The sequence below is a fragment of the Coccomyxa subellipsoidea genome (assembly GCF_000258705.1).
Source record: "Coccomyxa subellipsoidea C-169, whole genome shotgun sequence".
Taxonomy (NCBI): domain Eukaryota; kingdom Viridiplantae; phylum Chlorophyta; class Trebouxiophyceae; family Coccomyxaceae; genus Coccomyxa; species Coccomyxa subellipsoidea.
In genome coordinates, this window is record NW_005178039.1 from 1,271,921 (window position 1) to 1,288,431 (window position 16,511).

General features: G+C 53.6%; 5 protein-coding genes across 5 annotated transcripts; 3 read left to right on the top strand and 2 right to left on the bottom strand.

Annotated features, from left to right (window-relative positions):
- Positions 1 to 190: 190 nt before the first annotated feature.
- COCSUDRAFT_52790 (ATP-dependent metallopeptidase Hfl) lies at positions 191 to 5,936 on the top strand. The gene is made up of 13 exons (XM_005649683.1): positions 191 to 282; positions 464 to 613; positions 785 to 949; positions 1,086 to 1,256; positions 1,660 to 1,854; positions 2,246 to 2,366; positions 2,607 to 2,844; positions 3,263 to 3,452; positions 3,613 to 3,708; positions 3,917 to 4,097; positions 4,474 to 4,643; positions 4,971 to 5,099; positions 5,343 to 5,936. The coding sequence occupies exons 1-13, from the start codon at positions 241 to 243 to the stop codon at positions 5,523 to 5,525; spliced, it is 2,031 nt and encodes a 676-aa protein (XP_005649740.1). The 5' UTR covers positions 191 to 240; the 3' UTR covers positions 5,526 to 5,936.
- A 362-nt stretch (positions 5,937 to 6,298) lies between these two features.
- Positions 6,299 to 7,153, bottom strand: COCSUDRAFT_40520 (hypothetical protein; the record flags this gene model as incomplete). Its single annotated transcript, XM_005649684.1, has 3 exons — positions 6,299 to 6,484; positions 6,632 to 6,700; positions 6,983 to 7,153. The coding sequence occupies 3 exons, from the start codon at positions 7,151 to 7,153 to the stop codon at positions 6,299 to 6,301; spliced, it is 426 nt and encodes a 141-aa protein (XP_005649741.1).
- A 1,172-nt stretch (positions 7,154 to 8,325) lies between these two features.
- COCSUDRAFT_61439 (hypothetical protein) lies at positions 8,326 to 10,566 on the top strand (the record flags this gene model as incomplete). Its single annotated transcript, XM_005649685.1, has 7 exons — positions 8,326 to 8,502; positions 8,615 to 8,680; positions 8,832 to 8,968; positions 9,098 to 9,801; positions 9,972 to 10,138; positions 10,282 to 10,407; positions 10,513 to 10,566. The coding sequence occupies 7 exons, from the start codon at positions 8,326 to 8,328 to the stop codon at positions 10,564 to 10,566; spliced, it is 1,431 nt and encodes a 476-aa protein (XP_005649742.1).
- Positions 10,567 to 10,656: 90 nt separating this feature from the next.
- On the bottom strand, positions 10,657 to 13,237 carry COCSUDRAFT_65149 (phosphatases II). The gene is made up of 5 exons (XM_005649686.1): positions 12,659 to 13,237; positions 12,253 to 12,509; positions 11,773 to 11,987; positions 11,312 to 11,473; positions 10,657 to 11,137 (listed from the first exon to the last, which is right to left on the bottom strand). The coding sequence occupies exons 1-5, from the start codon at positions 13,042 to 13,044 to the stop codon at positions 10,985 to 10,987; spliced, it is 1,173 nt and encodes a 390-aa protein (XP_005649743.1). The 5' UTR covers positions 13,045 to 13,237; the 3' UTR covers positions 10,657 to 10,984.
- A 942-nt stretch (positions 13,238 to 14,179) lies between these two features.
- Positions 14,180 to 16,063, top strand: COCSUDRAFT_40523 (hypothetical protein; the record flags this gene model as incomplete). Its single annotated transcript, XM_005649687.1, has 4 exons — positions 14,180 to 14,304; positions 14,667 to 14,837; positions 15,200 to 15,425; positions 15,872 to 16,063. The coding sequence occupies 4 exons, from the start codon at positions 14,180 to 14,182 to the stop codon at positions 16,061 to 16,063; spliced, it is 714 nt and encodes a 237-aa protein (XP_005649744.1).
- Positions 16,064 to 16,511: the final 448 nt, after the last annotated feature.

Sequence of the window (16,511 nt, forward strand, 5' to 3'; positions counted from 1 at the left end):
ACATCACGCATGCAGCCTCCTTGACACCCAAATACACAATTGAATGCATCTGCACTACACACCAGAAAGGGCACCCTTTCTCCAAGTTAAAACATTGGCTCACGCTTACTAATTTACGTACACATGACGTGGCCCCTGACTTCAGGAGCCTTCAAGGTCTTGCCCAGCACAGGCCTTGCACACTCTCGCCCGCACATTGGTATTGTTGCATTGGGATTGTTGTCTCCGTATTGCTGACGTATGGCAGGCCTACGGCAGCATCATAGTCTACTGTTGCGGCAGGTGAGCACAACACATCCTTGCTCTGGGAGACTCGTAGGATGCGCTGTACGATGCCCGTTAGCTTTGTGCTGGATTGATCGCAACAATGCTCGATTCTCACCATCATCGCAGGGGCGGTGCTCCTTTAAGAGCATACCTAGCAGCTGTGTGTTGCTGATTTGCACAAAACGTGTGCCTGCAGGTGTTTGCAAACGTTGCCAAGCAGTACTTGCATCAAGTGGATAAAGCGAACAGTGTCTCAACCAAAGACTTGTATTCTCGGCTAACAAGTTTACACAGGCGCCCCTTCACCTCATTCCAGAAAGAGCTGCCAGGAGACTCGACCTCACAGGTATGGATTGCGTTCTCCTTCAGAGAGCTCTTTTCACATCAGTTGAGAGTCATTGCCTTAATGTGGAGGTGCAGTCCCCTTCACGAGGGACGGGGAAGGTGGTCTACAGCAGTGACTTGGGGAACATGCTTTCACTGAGGCAACTGAACAGGAGCCTGCTTCTCTTCCCAGGCTTCTTATTTGAGGGAGCTCAATAGGCGAGGAGACTCTGAGGCTGTCGTGCGCATCTTTGAGAGCGGCCAGGCTGCCAGCAATGAGGCAACTTTGGGAGAGTATGTCAAGGCTCTGGTAGCTGTTGACCGCCTCGACACCTCCTCTCTCATACGCACCCTGCAGGTGATTAATTTTTAGTTTCTTTTGCACCTCTTCATAACTAGAATGTTCATCCACCCTGGCTGAGACTGTGTAGGAGGTAGCAGATACTAGGCAGAGCAGAGTACTGAGAGACTGAGTGGTGGACAAATGGCTGCAGAGGGGGGCGCAGGCAGGCAATGACTCAGCGCGGATGCGAGCCGGAGATGCGCCGTTGTACGGTGCGGCAGGCGGAGGCCAGGTGGGCGCTGCTGGGCTGATTACCAGAGCTGGGGCGGCCAGCGTGCAGGGGGAACTGGGCAGCGTCAAGAACCCTGTGTACATGATGCAGGTGCCCCTCGCAACTCTTTCCCACCCACTTCCTTGTCCGCGAATCTTTCCCTGGGTACATTCAAGGATACTGCAGGACTCTATTCCATCGAGGAGCTTCTCCTCCTGCTTTTTGGTGTGGGCTGTCTTGAACAGCGACCCATAGGTACTATTTAAACAGGAGGTCGGGCTGCTGACGTAAGAGAGTCCTCAAATGCCTTGGTGGGACAGGTCACAGCATCTGATCCAGCAGGCAGGTGGCCCTTTGTGATCATATGGGTAGGTCATAGGGCAGGTGACACAGCAGGCTGTCAGCTGGCATGGTGTAGTTGCCAAAGCAAAGCTCAGACGTCAAGTTGAGCACCTTGCAGGAAGCATATCCAATGGGAGGGCACGCTGAGGGTCAAAGCAAAAATGACGCGCAGGCGGAGCCGACGTTCCGGGCGCAGCTGTGGCGCACGCTGCGGACGCTGGCGGTGGCGTTCCTGGTGCTGAGCGGCGTGGGGGCCCTGGTGGAGGAGCGCGGCCTGACCAAAGGCATCCTCAACAACCCGGACATGCGGCCCCAGCTCGAGACCAAGACCAAATTCGCCGACGTCAAGGGCGTCGACGAGGCCAAGGCACGGCCCAGCCCCATGCCTGTACTCTGTGATAGACTGTTTACCGTTTTCTCACATCTTGGATATTGCGCGCCCAGAATCAGAGTCTCCATGACCGCTAAGATGCAGACGCATAACAGTGGTTGAATGGCTGTCATGTTAACTTTGAAAATGCATCATGGACTTTCCATTGACTTCTTCACATCACATCATGGCCGATCCCATGGCAGCCCCTGACAGCAATCCCCACAACAAAAGCATGCTCATGGTCACTGCAATGCTCACAACGCCCCTGGCAAAACATTGCAAATGAGCAAGATACCCAGCATAATGCAACTGCTGGCCTCACGGTGAGTTAATGCATGTCATGGGGTGGAGTGATCTGATTGTGAGATGAATGGGTTGGGTGCAGGCGGAGCTGGAGGAGGTGGTGCACTACCTGAGGGATCCCCACAAATTCACCTCGCTGGGAGGCAAGCTGCCCAAGGGCGTGCTGCTCGTCGGGCCGCCCGGCACCGGCAAGACGATGCTCGGTGAGGCCCCCTGTGCTCACCAGCGCTTTGTTGTTCACATCTCTGCTTGTTTCTGTATTACAGCAGTGTCATCATCCACAGTGAACCTGGCATAAGCAGACTGGCACGCTGTAGAAGGGTGCCCATCTAGAGGTCGTGTGAATACTTTGACCAGAGGAATACGATAGATAAGCATGCATAATGACATGCAAGATTTGGTGGTTCAATTATGGCTGACGTGGCCTGTGGCGCGACATGCAGCACGCGCGATTGCTGGCGAGGCGGGCGTGCCGTTCTTCTACTGCTCGGGGAGCGAGTTTGAGGAGATGTTTGTGGGCGTCGGCGCGCGGCGCGTGCGCGAGCTGTTCAGCGCGGCGAAGAAGCACTCTCCCTGCATCGTGTTCATCGATGAGATCGACGCCATCGGCGGCCAGCGCTCCGCCAAGGACCAGCAGTACATGAAGATGACCCTCAACCAGCTCCTGGTGGAGCTTGACGGGTGCGTTCCCATTTTCAGTCTTATGTAATCCACTGGACCTTGAAGTGCCAGCTTGACCTGCTAAACATGAAAGCACCCGGCAGGAACGGCAAGATGCAAAGTCAGGTCTGGGGGCACTCAATCTTTCAAGGATTGAGAGACAAGAGATGGGCAGAAACACCACTTGCACCTGCTGGGCAGTGTCTGTCAGCATGCTCATCACTTGTTACTACAAGATCACCTGGACTGTTCAGTCTGCTACAGACAGCCAGCTCAACGTCATGGGAATAGCATGCATGTTGCTGTCTTTCCATGCTGCTCATCTTGGACTCGTCAGTGCAAAGTGGCCTTGTTTGGCAAAGTGGCATTATTTTACACCTTAAATTAAGCCCAGCAGTGCCGATTAGTTTTACTCATTTTCATGCATTCATGAATGCAGGTTCAAGCCCAGCGAGGGGGTGATTGTGGTGGCGGCGACCAACTTCCCGGAGTCGCTTGATCAGGCGCTGATTCGGCCGGGCCGTTTTGACCGCCACGTCACGGTGCCCAACCCGGACGTTGAGGGCCGCCGCCAGATCCTGGAGTCCCACTTCAGAAACGTGCCCCGCGCCACAGACGTGGACCTCAGGGTGAGCGGCACTGCTTTTGCACATGTCTTGGAATCCCTTGCACATCTTGCATGCTCCCAAGAAGCACTCTGGAATGTTGTCCTGGCGCTTATAAGGCTTTCACTTTGAATGAGGGTCAAATTTATTCTAGATCTGATTCAATGCATGGTGCTGTGAGCAGGTCATTGCGCGTGGGACGCCCGGCTTCAGCGGTGCTGATCTGGCCAACCTCATAAACATCGGAGCTCTCAAGTCTGCGCGGGACGGCCTCTTAGCGGTGTGCCTCTGCTTTCCCCTTGATCCCTTGCAGTGCGCATGACCTGCTCTTCAGCAAGCTGGGCTGTGTGAAATCATTTGCTGTGCTATGCATCATCCTGCTCTACTTCGCATTCGGTCGAATTGTGGATTCATATGTCTTTCAGATTTCTTAGAATTTGAGTTACAATTTGAGTGATATTTAACGAATTGCATGTGCGCGTGCGCAGGTTAACATGGCGGCGCTGGAGTACGCGAAGGACCGCATAGTGATGGGCGCGGAGCGCAAGAGCGCGGTGATCAGCGAGAAGAACCGGCGGCTGACGGCGTACCACGAGGGCGGCCACGCGCTTGTGGCAATGCTGACAGAGGGCGCCCATCCCGTCCACAAGGCCACCATCGTGCCCCGAGGTGCATGCCTACCCATCCTTCTGCCCACGTGAAGCTGCTTGCCCTAGTTTTTACCCTCTCTGACCTGCATGGCCCTTGGGCTGCTACTGCTGAAATCTTGCCCTGGCATTCTGTTTGCTGGGTGTCTGTGCATGGCGCTGCACGCTCTATGGGGCTCTGCATGAATGCAGCATGCAGCTGGTGACATCAGACCAAGAGAGAGTGCAAGGCAGTGATATAGGCAGCTTGACAGACATGTTTGATTTCTATGCGCAGGGCTCCTTGTTCCTCTGAAATTGTGCTCCACGCTCGAACAGGTTTTGTCGGACACAGCGTGCAGCAGTTTGAATGAGCAGTATTTTGGCGGTGGTTGATTGTCGCGCTGGCATGGGTGCAGGCATGTCGCTGGGGATGGTGATGCAGCTACCGGAGGAGGCTGATGAGACAAGCGTGAGCAAGCGTCAGCTGCTGGCCAAGCTGGATGTGTGTATGGGCGGCCGCGTCGCCGAGGAGCTCATCTTTGGCGAGTCAGACGTCACCACCGGCGCCTCCTCCGACCTTGAACAGGTAACGGCCTTACACTCTTGGAGACAAAGCCACGTCTTTGAAATGTCATCTGCTGTTTTGCTCGACAGGTTCTAGTGCTACTTGCGGTGGGTTCCCTGCTGACTGTCGCATGATGCACATGCTCAGGCAGGATATTCCTAGGTTATGCAGGTCCTTTGCTTCTGCCACGTGTAACAGCATCTTTGCAATGCAAAAGTGCAAACCCTCAGACGACTCTGGGAAGCAGCTGTGGGTGGTGAGCGCAGAGATCATACCTGTATCCTGTTTTTTCAGCATGCAGTCAAGAGTATTGGTTTTGGCTCTGACATGTGTGACATCTGTGCACAGGCGACAAAGCTGGCAAGGGCCATGGTGACAAAGTACGGCATGAGCTCCGTGCTGGGGCCCACCTCAATCGCTTATGAGGACAACGGGCGCAGCCTGTCTTCTGAGACACGCGCAGCTGTCGAGCATGAGGTGCGCGCATCTGCTACCCCTTGTAATTCGGGCTGTCTGCCAGCTCATGAACTGGCTTTGTCCGTCCCATGACAAGCCAGAGATCACCTAAGGACACTGTCAAGATGCATGTGCTCATTCGTACGTGATGGCATGCATTGCTGAGGTTGGTGCTACTTTCCATTCAACACCAGTGGGGCTGCTGGGGCATCCTGTCTGCTGTGCTGAAACAAGTAGTGATGCAACGAATATGGGATGGCGCAGGTGAAAGAGCTGGTGAAGAATGCGTACTCGCGAGCGCGCACCATTCTGATGCAGCACGAGAAGGACCTGCACAAGCTGGCCAAGGAGCTCCTGGACAAGGAGACACTGAGTGGGGAGCAGATCCGCACCCTACTCAAGATCACCAGCAGCAGCGGCAGCCAGACAGCAGTCGGCTCCAGCTGACAGCACTGATGCACATGTGAGGTCAGCAGGACAGGTCGCTCCAGAAGTCAGGTCAAGTCAGCACAGGTGCTGTCTGGCAGATTCAGTCTCCTCGGATGCAGTGTGTCTTGCATGTAAAATTTGGTTCAATGGTGTGTGATGTGTGGCGTGTTGGGTTTGACACTGCGATTCAACATAAAAATCTTGTGGCTGTGAGATATCTGCTGCTGCGCATTTCTAAGCAGAAACTATCGTCGTTAATAATCACTGGTGGTCTGGTGGTTCCTTGGATAATATGCTCGCTGTTGCCTGTTGGGTTTGCAGAAGTACCATCATGACAGGGAATGCTAGCGTTGTTTTGATAGTGATAGATCGAAGTGATGTTGTCATCGTGAGCACTTCTGTGTCCCATATTACCTTTGATACAATTGCAATATAAGCACCGGCGGCAAGCACTAGCCATACATGCGTGCTCAATTGTCCTCCCCCTAAATCAAATATGCACCACAACACTCGCAATGCGACCACCTGAAAAGGATTTTCTTAAAAGCTATCTTTTAGAATGCGATCACCACACTCTATGTCCTTATACTGAATCCTAATTACAACATATAAGAAGCTTCGATATTAGTCTATAACAGACTGGCTGTGGCATACAGAACAACTCTGACCTGCAAGACTGTGTATTATCCAACTAAAAACCGTGCAAAATTCCATACGGGGAAAGTACCGCACACCCATTATTTGACAGCATGACAAACATCATGCTCCTATTCTACAGCGTTCTGAGTATGCTATAAGAAGTCTGTGGAGAACCTGACTTGGCCAGACATGACAGCCTCGGAGTCTGTCATGGCAAGGCATGCAACCTCCCTCTGCACATACTTTGCCAGAGCTTCTGCTCGCTTGCGCTTGCCGCTGTCCAGACCATACACATTGCGCAGCAGCGCCTCTGTGAGATCCCCTTCTCCTTTCAAGGCCTGCAAGGATATTCAAACGACACCAATAAGATCACGCACATATCTGAAGCCCAACATAATTTTCATCCACCGCAATCCCAGACCCAGGCAATCGTCAACAGGAGGCAGTAGGAAGCTTGCAAACAAGACCTTGCAACATGTCCACACCTGGTCATATGCCATACTGCTGCCGTAGAAGTTCTTCTCCAGATCTGTGAGCCACTTCCCAACCCTGACCTGCACCACCCAAGCACCCCAGTCACAAGCCATTGCATACACCCTCCACCAGCGCCCATGTGTCGCCATGCTTCTGTCGATCAAAAGGCAGCCTACCATCTGGGCAAATAGGACCTTAAGGATGCACAGAGGAGCCTCACCTCATATTCACTAAACATTATGTGGCCCCATGCTGGAGTCAACCAACAGGCAGCAATAATATGGGCAACTCAGGAAGATGCACAGAAACAGATGTCCAAATGTAGCAAACAAAGTGAGCAACTTTGAGCCTTGGGAGCGCACCTTGACCCCCTCTGCTCGCACGCGCAGCTCCACATCTTCCTGGAAGTTCTCATACATCATCTGCGCCAGGGCTCGGCCGTCCTTGCCCTCCGCGCGCAGCCGCACCAGGATGAGCCACACGTGCAAACACAGCAACGAGTACGTCGTGGCAAACCGGTACTCCAGGTCCATCGCTGCGAGGCACAAATGTCAGCGTTCTTTTCTTTCTTTCTTTCTTTCTTTCTTTCTGCCAGGATTGCTCTGGGATGATCTTCTTCATCAGCCGTCTGTTTGTAACAGCAGTGACGGAAGATAAAATTCCTCTGTGATATGTCTAGACCATCAGGTAATGGGGAGAAGTTTGGCTCGTGGGAAGATCCACGGCAACCAATTGTCAGATAGCACAGCAGCGATCCAGACAGGGAGCAGCACCTGTATAGAAGTCTTTGTTGGTGGCCTGCTCCACTATGTCTGAGTACAGCACCTTGGAGCCGCGAATGAGCTGGCTCTCTTTAGTGTAGTACCCGCCAATGTGGAGCAGGCTTCGTTTGAGCCAGCTCTGCTCTGCTCCAGGAACTGGCACCTCTAGAGGTCGATTATGCGCAAGTGACCTAGGTCCAAGGTTGATTATCTGTGCCTGTAATAGCCAGAAGTGAACATTGCTTTGGTCAAGGAAGCCTTGAATTGCAGCAGTGTGCTGTTTCATAGTTTCCATACAGGAGTGGGCACGTGATGAGCACGGATGTACTTAGATGCAAAACGACCACAATCGCTGCAAACCGATGGTTTCTTTACTTAGAAGAGTTCAGATGTCAGATATCAGGTGATAATTCAAGGTATTTAAAATCATAAGGGAGGGTCAACACATGGGCTCACAAGAACGCCCACCTTGAGATCAGAAGAGTACGCCAAAGTGCTTTGATACAACGAAAATGCTGCCACAGCTGGCCTTGCATTCTGAGTGTATGATGTCGAACAGCTCTGTACTGCTCTACCAACAGCCAATTTCGCCACGTCACTTGCCAAACGACGGAGCATCCTAGCAATGAGCAGGACCTAGGAGGCACTCCAAGTAAAAACCAATAATGTACAGGTTCTACTCCAACTGCAGAAGCATAAGAAACATCAGAAAGTGATCACTTCCAGCGTTCAAGTTCCGATTGTTTGTTTGAGCCAACTTCATGGGCGGCGGAAGCTGTCTGTCTGCAAGTGTTCCCTCCCACACCGGTTCTTCTCCGAAGTCATTTTGATCGATCCAAAGAGCTTGTATGCAGAAGTCAACGTTATAATCCATAAATATATTCATACTAATTGTAGACCTTATTTCTGCGAGAGTTTCTTACTAGTGATCCTAGGCAAAAAGAATGAAGCTGCCACCAGGTTACGTTCCTGGGCATGGCGTGCAGAAGGCTACTGCATATGGGGGGTTTGGCGAAAAGCTTATGAAGCAGATGGGCTGGCAGGATGGCCAAGGGCTTGGTCGAGACAAGAAGGGTATCAAGAAAGCCATTCAAGTCAAGCCGAAGGACGATACAATAGGGGTGAGTACGGTTATTACAACATTGTATCCATACCTGTGACTATGCAGTCTACAGCAATGTTATAGCCATGCGCATTCCCGAGAATGCAATTATTTTATAGGTTGGTGGCCAGACGACCTTTGCTTGGGAGAAGAAGTGGTGGGAGGAAGCATATGACAGCAAGGCCAAGAAGATCCAGGTAGCACAATGCTCCACAACTGCTCATTGTTGGCGAGCAGCGCTCTCATCTTGCCTGGCTAGCTGCGTGGTGGCGCCCGCTGGTACTCTCATATACTTGAGGCCGCCTTTGGTGCGAAGGTTGGCTCATATAAACTTGCTTATTCATGCAGGCCACGCTCGACAATTCTGACTCAGATGACTCCGACGATGATGTCATTATTGATGTCAACCGCGATGGCACGCGATCCAGTGCTCACGAGCACGAGCGCAAGATAGCAGCAGCACTGGCGAAGGATCCCTGGGGCAGGTGCTCCACTTTCTAGCCTCCAATTTCCTTGTCCCCAAGTACAGTATCCTTTGTTGGTGGCCTCTTGCAGTGGGATGGCACAAGGTGCACAGAGCCGCACGTGTCGTGCTGAGAGTGGAGGCTGCACAGGTTTGGCGGTCGGGAAGGCAAGATGGCGCGCATTGCGCGGCAGGAGGCGGAGATGCTGGCCCGAATGCAGGGTGGGCAGGGTGCCAGCATCAGTCAGCCGGACAGTCAGGTCACTGATGCAGGCGCCTCTCAAGCAGCTACGCCGTCAGGTGCAGAGACGAGCAGGTCAGCAGCCGCGCAGGGCAGCGGAAAGGGGGTGAAAGCAGGAAAGAGGAAGCGCAGTGCGGAGGAGCTTGCCGCTCAGCAGGAGTCTCTTCCACGAGCCAGAAGGGAAAAGGGGGCCCATGCAGAAGCAGGAAGCGATGCTGAGGGTGCAGACACTCAGGGCGTCGGATCAGAGAAGCCAGGGAAAGCAAAGGGGAAGAAAAAGCGGAAGCAGAAGGCCGCAGAAGCAGGGCAGAATGACGAGGCAGCACAGGAGGCAGCGGCCAACGGGGCGCCCAGTCAGCGGCGGGTGCATGTCGTGCGGTTGGCGCAGGATGACTCATCAAACATCGCCCCCTTCAGTAGCACACCTGCATCCGGGTGGTGGGGGGCGTCCAGATTCAGGTCAGCAGGGTGCTTAGAGGGGCTGGAGCACACAGCGGAGCATGTGAAGAAGGAGCGGCAGACCTTCACGGAGCAGACACAGGAGGACTTGTACACTGCCACCCAGGCCGCCAAGGTCACCGCCAAGAAGGGCCTCGGCACTTCCTCCATGCCACGTGAGTGGCCGTTTATTTTGTTTATAGAATTTAGCCACCTGCGCAAAGAGAAATTCCCTGGGCAGGCTGAGCTTGCCGCTAGGAGGAGCGTTGTGCTTGCTGTGGGTGTGGTGTGACAGGTGCTGAGATGGGCATGTGAGAAGGCTGCTGAGCGTGGGCTGGTGCTGCAGGGAAGGTGGCGGGTGCCCGCTGGCAGGGCAAGAAGACGCTGATAGGGGAGGATGACGAGGCAGAGGCGGGGCCCCAGGGTGCTGAGGTGGCTGAGGGCAGGGCGGAGGAGCCGATGTGCCTCCAGAATGCCAAGTGGAAGAAGCTCGCAAAGGCTGCTCTGCTGGAGGTGGGTCACATCGCTATTTTAGGGCAATACTGACTGTATGTGCTTGCTATTGTAAGCCTTATGTGGAATTTTCAGAAGCTGCAAGATACATTAAAGAGTGGCTTGGGCAACAGCAAATCATGCCTGGGTTTGTGATGCTGCAGGCGCCAGACAGGAGAATGTCAGTGAAGCGCCTCAGGCAGGTGGTAGTGAAGGCTGCACTAGCAAAGGAGGGCATCACAGCTGTCAAGGCGACCCGCAAAGCACTGCAGGACGCCATGCTTGCCAAGGTGCGAGCTCCAGAAAATGCTGTGCACTTGAAAAGAGCCGAGCTGTGGTTTCCTTGCTGCTGCGCTTGCCAAGCGGGTGGTGATACAAGGGTGCTGTGGGTGCAGGTGTCAAGCAGTTCCATGTTTGCTGTGGAGGATGGCTTTGTGCGCCTGCTGTGAAAGAAGGGCTGGCCATACATTGGGCGACATCGGCTGTACCTATTTATGATTTTTTTGTTGTCTTCCCAGTAGACTTTAGCTGCAATTGTTACCACTGATGATTACATGCCATGTTTGGCACAAGAAACGCTATCAATATATGTAGCTTTTTTAGTACACATTGCCGGCAGTATCACTCAAAGTAATGATGGGCATCTTTGGAAAATGGACTCTGCCAAACCACTTCAATGCAAAATACTCATTGTTGAGAGTCTCACAACACTCTATCAGCTGTTTGCACAAATGCTCCTGATTCCCAGGTGTTTTGGAGTCTCATCCATCATCATTGTTCCAGGCAATGTGCCTGGACATTTACACAAACATCCCCCATAACAAGTGCCTTGCAAAAGAGTGGCAACCCGGAATCTCTTCTCATGTGTCAGCTTGCAACGCCGAAAGTAGACTCGAGCTTTTCTCTCTCCTCTGGAGTGAGGTTCCCGGTCTCACTCATTAATCGTTCTCTCGCCTCATCCGCCGCAGGGCTTGTTTCGGTACTGATCACATCCACATAGTTGTTGGTGTGGTCACCCTCCTGCACAAGATTAATTCCCGCTCTATAACTTCAGCATTCAGCCATTCAGCTTACAAAACTCCTCTGTCCAGCAGACTGCACCTGATGAGAATGTGGCCAAGCAAGTACAGAAACGGGGGGTCCGCAAGGGAACAAAGCAGTACAGATCAGCTGGCCGATGAAAGGGTCACGCACCGTGAATGTGGGGTGATCGGCTGAGTAGGTCCAGCGGCCGTCCATGATGAACTTGTAGGGGTACCTTCCTGGCGGCAGAGACCGTGTGACCACATGCCGATGTGTCTCCGTGTCATAGTCCATTTCTATCTGCTGACCCCATCCCACATCCAGGCCGGCAATCTGTGCGCCCCAGATATTGGCTGCTCAAATAAGAGAACTCTACACATCATTCTTTTGTGGTCTTACTCCGCCAAATTGCAGCAAAGCACTTGCAAAGCGGGGCTTCCAAAACGGTGACATTACCTCCACCAGAAAGCTGCATGGAATTGATGGCACTCTCACCTTCCCTCAAAAGCAATTTTATATGTATCAGCATGCAGAGCGTCAGCTGTTGCCAACTCAAAAGTAAATGACCCCAAAGCAGCTCCCTGACCTTAAGCTCCACGTGATGGAAGGGAAAAAGAGTGAGGCGGGCAGACCTGCAGGGAGGTTGCGCCGAAGGAGCGGCTGACGGCGATGCGCACGGGGGTGAGCGCAGTGCCGTCCACGAGGAGGTCCACGGTGGCCTGCCGGATGGCGCCGATGCGCGGGTTGCACGGCCGCACCGCCATGAACGTGCCGATGGCGTCCGCCAGGCTGAAGCCTCGGCACCAGTACATGTACGCCAGCGCAGTCGCCGGAGCCCTGCCCAGACCTGCGCAGGAGGTTTTGTCGCACTCAATGGGCAGAGCTTTAAAAATTAGAGCCAGGGCAATCCAACCCTGAGCTACATTATGCAAGACGGCACCATGGATCTCGACTAAGCGATCAGTTTCTGGTCTACATGCGTACAGTGAACATATGCGAAGGATCCATGTACTGTTTTGGCGCAGTTGCCACCACTGGCATGGGTAGAGGGGAGGAGGCAAAGCACAACATGCAAAGCACACCATAGGAAGGGGACAAGCAGCAGGCCTCACCCGCAGTGCAGTGGATGTAGACGCTCTTGCCCGTCCCCTGGAGGGCCCCGGCCTGGTCGGCCACCAGCTGCACGGCGCCGGCCAGCTTGCGCCGCAGATCAAAGGGGTCAAAATCCCTGATTGGGTACCGGTTGTGCGCCACATCCCCACGCTCCATGCAGCGCTGCCTGATCGGCTCCAGGTCTAGATCAAAGTACTCCATGTCACTGTCCTCCTGCAGATTTACTATTGCCCCCACCCCCTCCTCCTCTGCCAGCCTGCCAGACACACCCCTCACTGTCAATCGCCAGGCGCACATAGCGCCTCAAAACCTCAGTTGGAACATGCTGGGCAATGCCTGCATCTGTCAAGGCAAGAATTATTCAGAATCAGGTATGTTTCAGAAGCAAGCTGCTTCTCGTCTTGCCTGTCAACGTCCTCTGGCGACTGCAGGCAGGACCCCACTATGAGGTTGTCCAGCACGCGAGCAAAGTTGATGCCGTCCTCGTGGCAATACGTGAGGCTGCTGCCCATGCGTTGCTGCATGACGTCGCTGTACTCTGATGACTTGCCATCTAGGTCCTCCTCCTCGTCCGCTGCCGTGGGTGCTCCTGCCTGGAAGGTCGCGCTGACTCTGACCCTTGGGAGGGCCTTGTGCTCCAGTGCCGTGTTCAGCTGGGGTTTCAGATGGCTTTGTCGGGTGCTCAGCTGTGCCGGGCATGACATGGAGCGGTGCAGGACTGATGTGCTGAAGGAGTTGTTCTCTGCCCTGGTGGGTGATTGGGGGAATGCAAAGCGAGTGGAGGCTCTCATCGCTTAGGCAAGCCCTATCGATGGTCTTAACAGACTGCTAAAGGTCCACTTATGCCGAAGTCCCGGCTCTCCACGTGCTATACAGCCTCAAAAGCTACACCACATTGCCTTTGAAGGACCTAACAAGTGGTGAATAACCAGGGACGATCTGCATAGCCCTCTGTGGCTGTTTGCAATGTACTCTCCCTTCAAGAAAATGCATGTGCTGGGTCAAAGAAGCAATTCCAATCTGGATACGCTTTGCTGGAGATGCTGGCCTGGACTCCAAGTTGGAGCTGCTCCACGTGGACCAGATATTTTCGGAAGCCCTGGCCCGACAGCAATCGATCAAAATTTGAGTCTCATAGGGCAGTCCTGGATGTCCCTCATGAGAATAGAAACGGCTGTCTTGCACTCACGAGGCAATCATCCGGGCAAAGCGCGGGCCCCTTGTAAAGCTTATCCTCGCCCACTGTAACGATCTCAGTAGTCAAGCCGAGAATAGAACGCATTGCCAGGATTGTCAAAAATACTGAGGATGAACAGGCTCCTCAGATACATATTTCTGCGGAAATCTAGCACCACGATACCACTTGTGAATGTCGTCAAGTTGGATGGTAGGACGATGCATCCGCGCGAGGGACCTGATAATTTTCCTTTGGGAGCTGATGATGCGATGAAATTATACGATATCATAGGATGATGTGCTCTGAATTTCATGTCATGTGGGAGGAAATTCTTTTTCAGGGAAGAAAACACGCACTGTGCACAAGACGGCATGTCGACAGTGAGATGTCTCGGTGCGTGCAGGCATCATAGCACCAAGCAGAGGAGCTCGCGGGCCCCAGGCTCGGCGTCTCATCAGCTTAGACAGGGTGATCACAACTATTCCTGGAACGTCAGGCCTCTGGCATCTTGGTTGACACAGATCACACCCGTGTTGGCAAAGGGCATGGGTGCTTAAAACATGCAGTGTGAATTGCAGGTAGAGCCGTGGCTGCTTCAAGCCTTCATGCCAGCCTTGAAATAGTTCCGGCCCGCAGCAGTCGCAATCAGCTTGAACTCACCAGGTGCCATGCATGGAGCCTTACGCCCCTGTCTTTTCAGAAAGTGCATGCATCTTTGAGCAATGATTGAGCTTTGTCAAGCGACCAGCATGTCATGTCGTCCAGGTGGCTCTGCGACCCAGTCAGAGCTGATATTTGACCGCATTCGCGCCCTCGCAAAGGAGACGAAGACCCCCGTGTACACCTTTGCGGAGGACATCGCTGCCAGCGGCGCGTGCGCCCCTTTTGCATTCTCCTATCTAGCCCCATGTGACAATGCCTGGAACTTTCTTGCAACGACCTGATTCCAGACATTCTTAAGATTGTGTGTCTCATCATTGCCCCTCCCTGGAGCCCTGGCAATACCAGAAGCTGCACCTTTGTGTTTCATGTCATGTGGTAGCCTCCAGGTGCATCATGTGCAGGCATCAGAGTCCAGAGGTATCATGATCTGACAGAGGCCGCAAGAGGGTGCATCCTGAAATGCGCGCATGGTATAGGGCAGTTACTGTGAGGGGTTCCGGGGTCCAGAGATATCATCATTTCACAAAGGGCGCAAGAGGGTGCAATTTTCAATGCAGGCACGGTGCTGCGCAGGTATTGGCTGATGCTGGCGGGGGATGAAATGTATGCCAGCAGCACCAGCCTGGTGGGCAGCATCGGGGTCGTCAGTGCCAGCTTTGGCGCGGTGGAGGCCATCAAGCGGCTGGGCTTGGAGCGCCGAGTGTACACCGCCGGCGAATACAAAGACCTGCTCGACCCCTTCAGGTGCATCTCATTGCTGCCATGAGCTCACCTCTCCATCGCACCCCCGCACCCATCATCGGCCCGATTTTGCGCGGCCCCAATGCCTGTCTGAACAGATGTCCCCGCTCGGGTCAGCCGCAGCCATGGCAGACACCTTCATGTAAATTGAAGCTTCAAGAAAATTTGAAAGGCAAGCTTGGCATGTGCTGCCCCTGAACCCTGAGACTCTGGCCGTTCCCTGTAATCTCAACGATAGAGAAACTCGCACAGCACACTCGACAGTCCACTCGACAGCAGCTCATCACCAATTTATGCATAAATCGACAGTTTACTCATCAGCACTTCGGGGTCACCGTGCGCTGCAAGGAAGATTTGGGGCGCAGGCCGGTGCGGAAGGAGGAGGAGGCGCGGCTGCAGGAAGTGCTGGCCGACACCCACGACAGCTTCAAGGGCGCCGTGAAAGCGGCGCGCGGCAGCCGGCTGGCCGCGCCGGACGACCCGGAGCTGTGGTCCGGCCGCGTCTGGACCGGGCGGCAGGCGGCGCGGCTCGGCCTCACCGACGGCATCGCGCAGCTGGAGGCCAAGATGCACGAAAAAGTCGGTGACAACGTGCGCCGCCCGCTCCTCTCCAATAATCTGCATCCAAAGCACTGGATGTGCCCTGCTGCGGCATAATTGACGTGTAATTGCTGAGGCGCTGCGAATCTTTGGAACTCCCCTCTTGCAGGGCAAGCTCCTCCTGAGCAGTGTACTATTGTGATATGAAGCAACTTGTTTATCCTGCCATCCAATGTTTCGCTTGAGGCGCTGGGCGGGTATGGCATTCCCAGGATGCAGGGTGAAATAAGCGGTACATTCAGATAGCTTGCACGAGGGGCTCAACTTTCTGCTGGCTCTGATAAGGAAGCTGATGGTGCAGACTGTACTGGTAGTCCCGCTTGTGCATTTGCATGTTGTGCCCTTTGAATGAACATTGCAAGACTAGACGGCCATGCCATGCAGGCGCAGACTAGTTTCCTCTCACTGAAAGGGGATCTTGTGGGGATGCTGTGCAGGTCCACTTTGTGCTGTGCAGTGAGCCGCTGCGGGCAGGCCTGGCGGATGCCCTGGGCCTGAGCAGCAGCATGCGCGGCTGGGGCAAAATGTTGGGGCAGCAGTCAGACATCTACTCAGTTACAAGCAGTGCTTCCCAGGCGCTGCTGGATGAGGTGCAGTACCGCTCCATGTTGGCGCGCTATGGGCTGTAGACTTGAAACAATTGAAGCAAGATTTAGCCAATTAAGGCAGATGAAAGTCGTGCACCGAGGGGCTTTGGTGACCGGTGCATGTGTTGCAGACAGCAATGTGTAGATGTAGGTTTGAAGCAAACCTGTACAACCGTGTACGGTATAAGTTTTTCCTGGTTATCCTTGCTATACATGTGATGGCTGTCCTTGCACTACTTGTGATTGCCACTTTCATAGAGCAGAATGCAGTGTGCATAAAAATCTCTTGCTGTGAGTTGCAGCCATTTGTGGGACACTTTGAAGCCAACATGATATTCTTTAGCAGACTGGTGAACTTGGATGTTGATGAATTTCGAAATTGACCGTATTCCATGCATGTGTGCATTCATGCTCCATACCGTGCATGTAATTCTGCGCTTGCAATGACTGGCAAGATATTTGCCAAAAAAGTCACAGAAATCACCAGTTG

Bases quoted from the DNA above. Each gene is read 5' to 3' on its own strand.
- COCSUDRAFT_52790 (XM_005649683.1), top strand. From the start codon at position 241: ATGGCAGGCCTACGGCAGCATCATAGTCTACTGTTGCGGCAG. The intron at 3,453-3,612 runs GTGAGCGGCACT...TGCTGTGAGCAG, and splicing joins CCACAGACGTGGACCTCAGG to GTCATTGCGCGTGGGACGCC. The intron at 4,644-4,970 runs GTAACGGCCTTA...ATCTGTGCACAG, and splicing joins CCTCCTCCGACCTTGAACAG to GCGACAAAGCTGGCAAGGGC.
- COCSUDRAFT_65149 (XM_005649686.1), bottom strand. From the start codon at position 13,044: ATGAGAGCCTCCACTCGCTTTGCATTCCCCCAATCACCCACCAGGGCA. The intron at 12,510-12,658 runs GCAAGACGAGAA...TGTGTCTGGCAG, and splicing joins TCGCCAGAGGACGTTGACAG to GCTGGCAGAGGAGGAGGGGG. The intron at 11,988-12,252 runs GTGAGGCCTGCT...CCTCCTGCGCAG, and splicing joins CTACATCCACTGCACTGCGG to GTCTGGGCAGGGCTCCGGCG.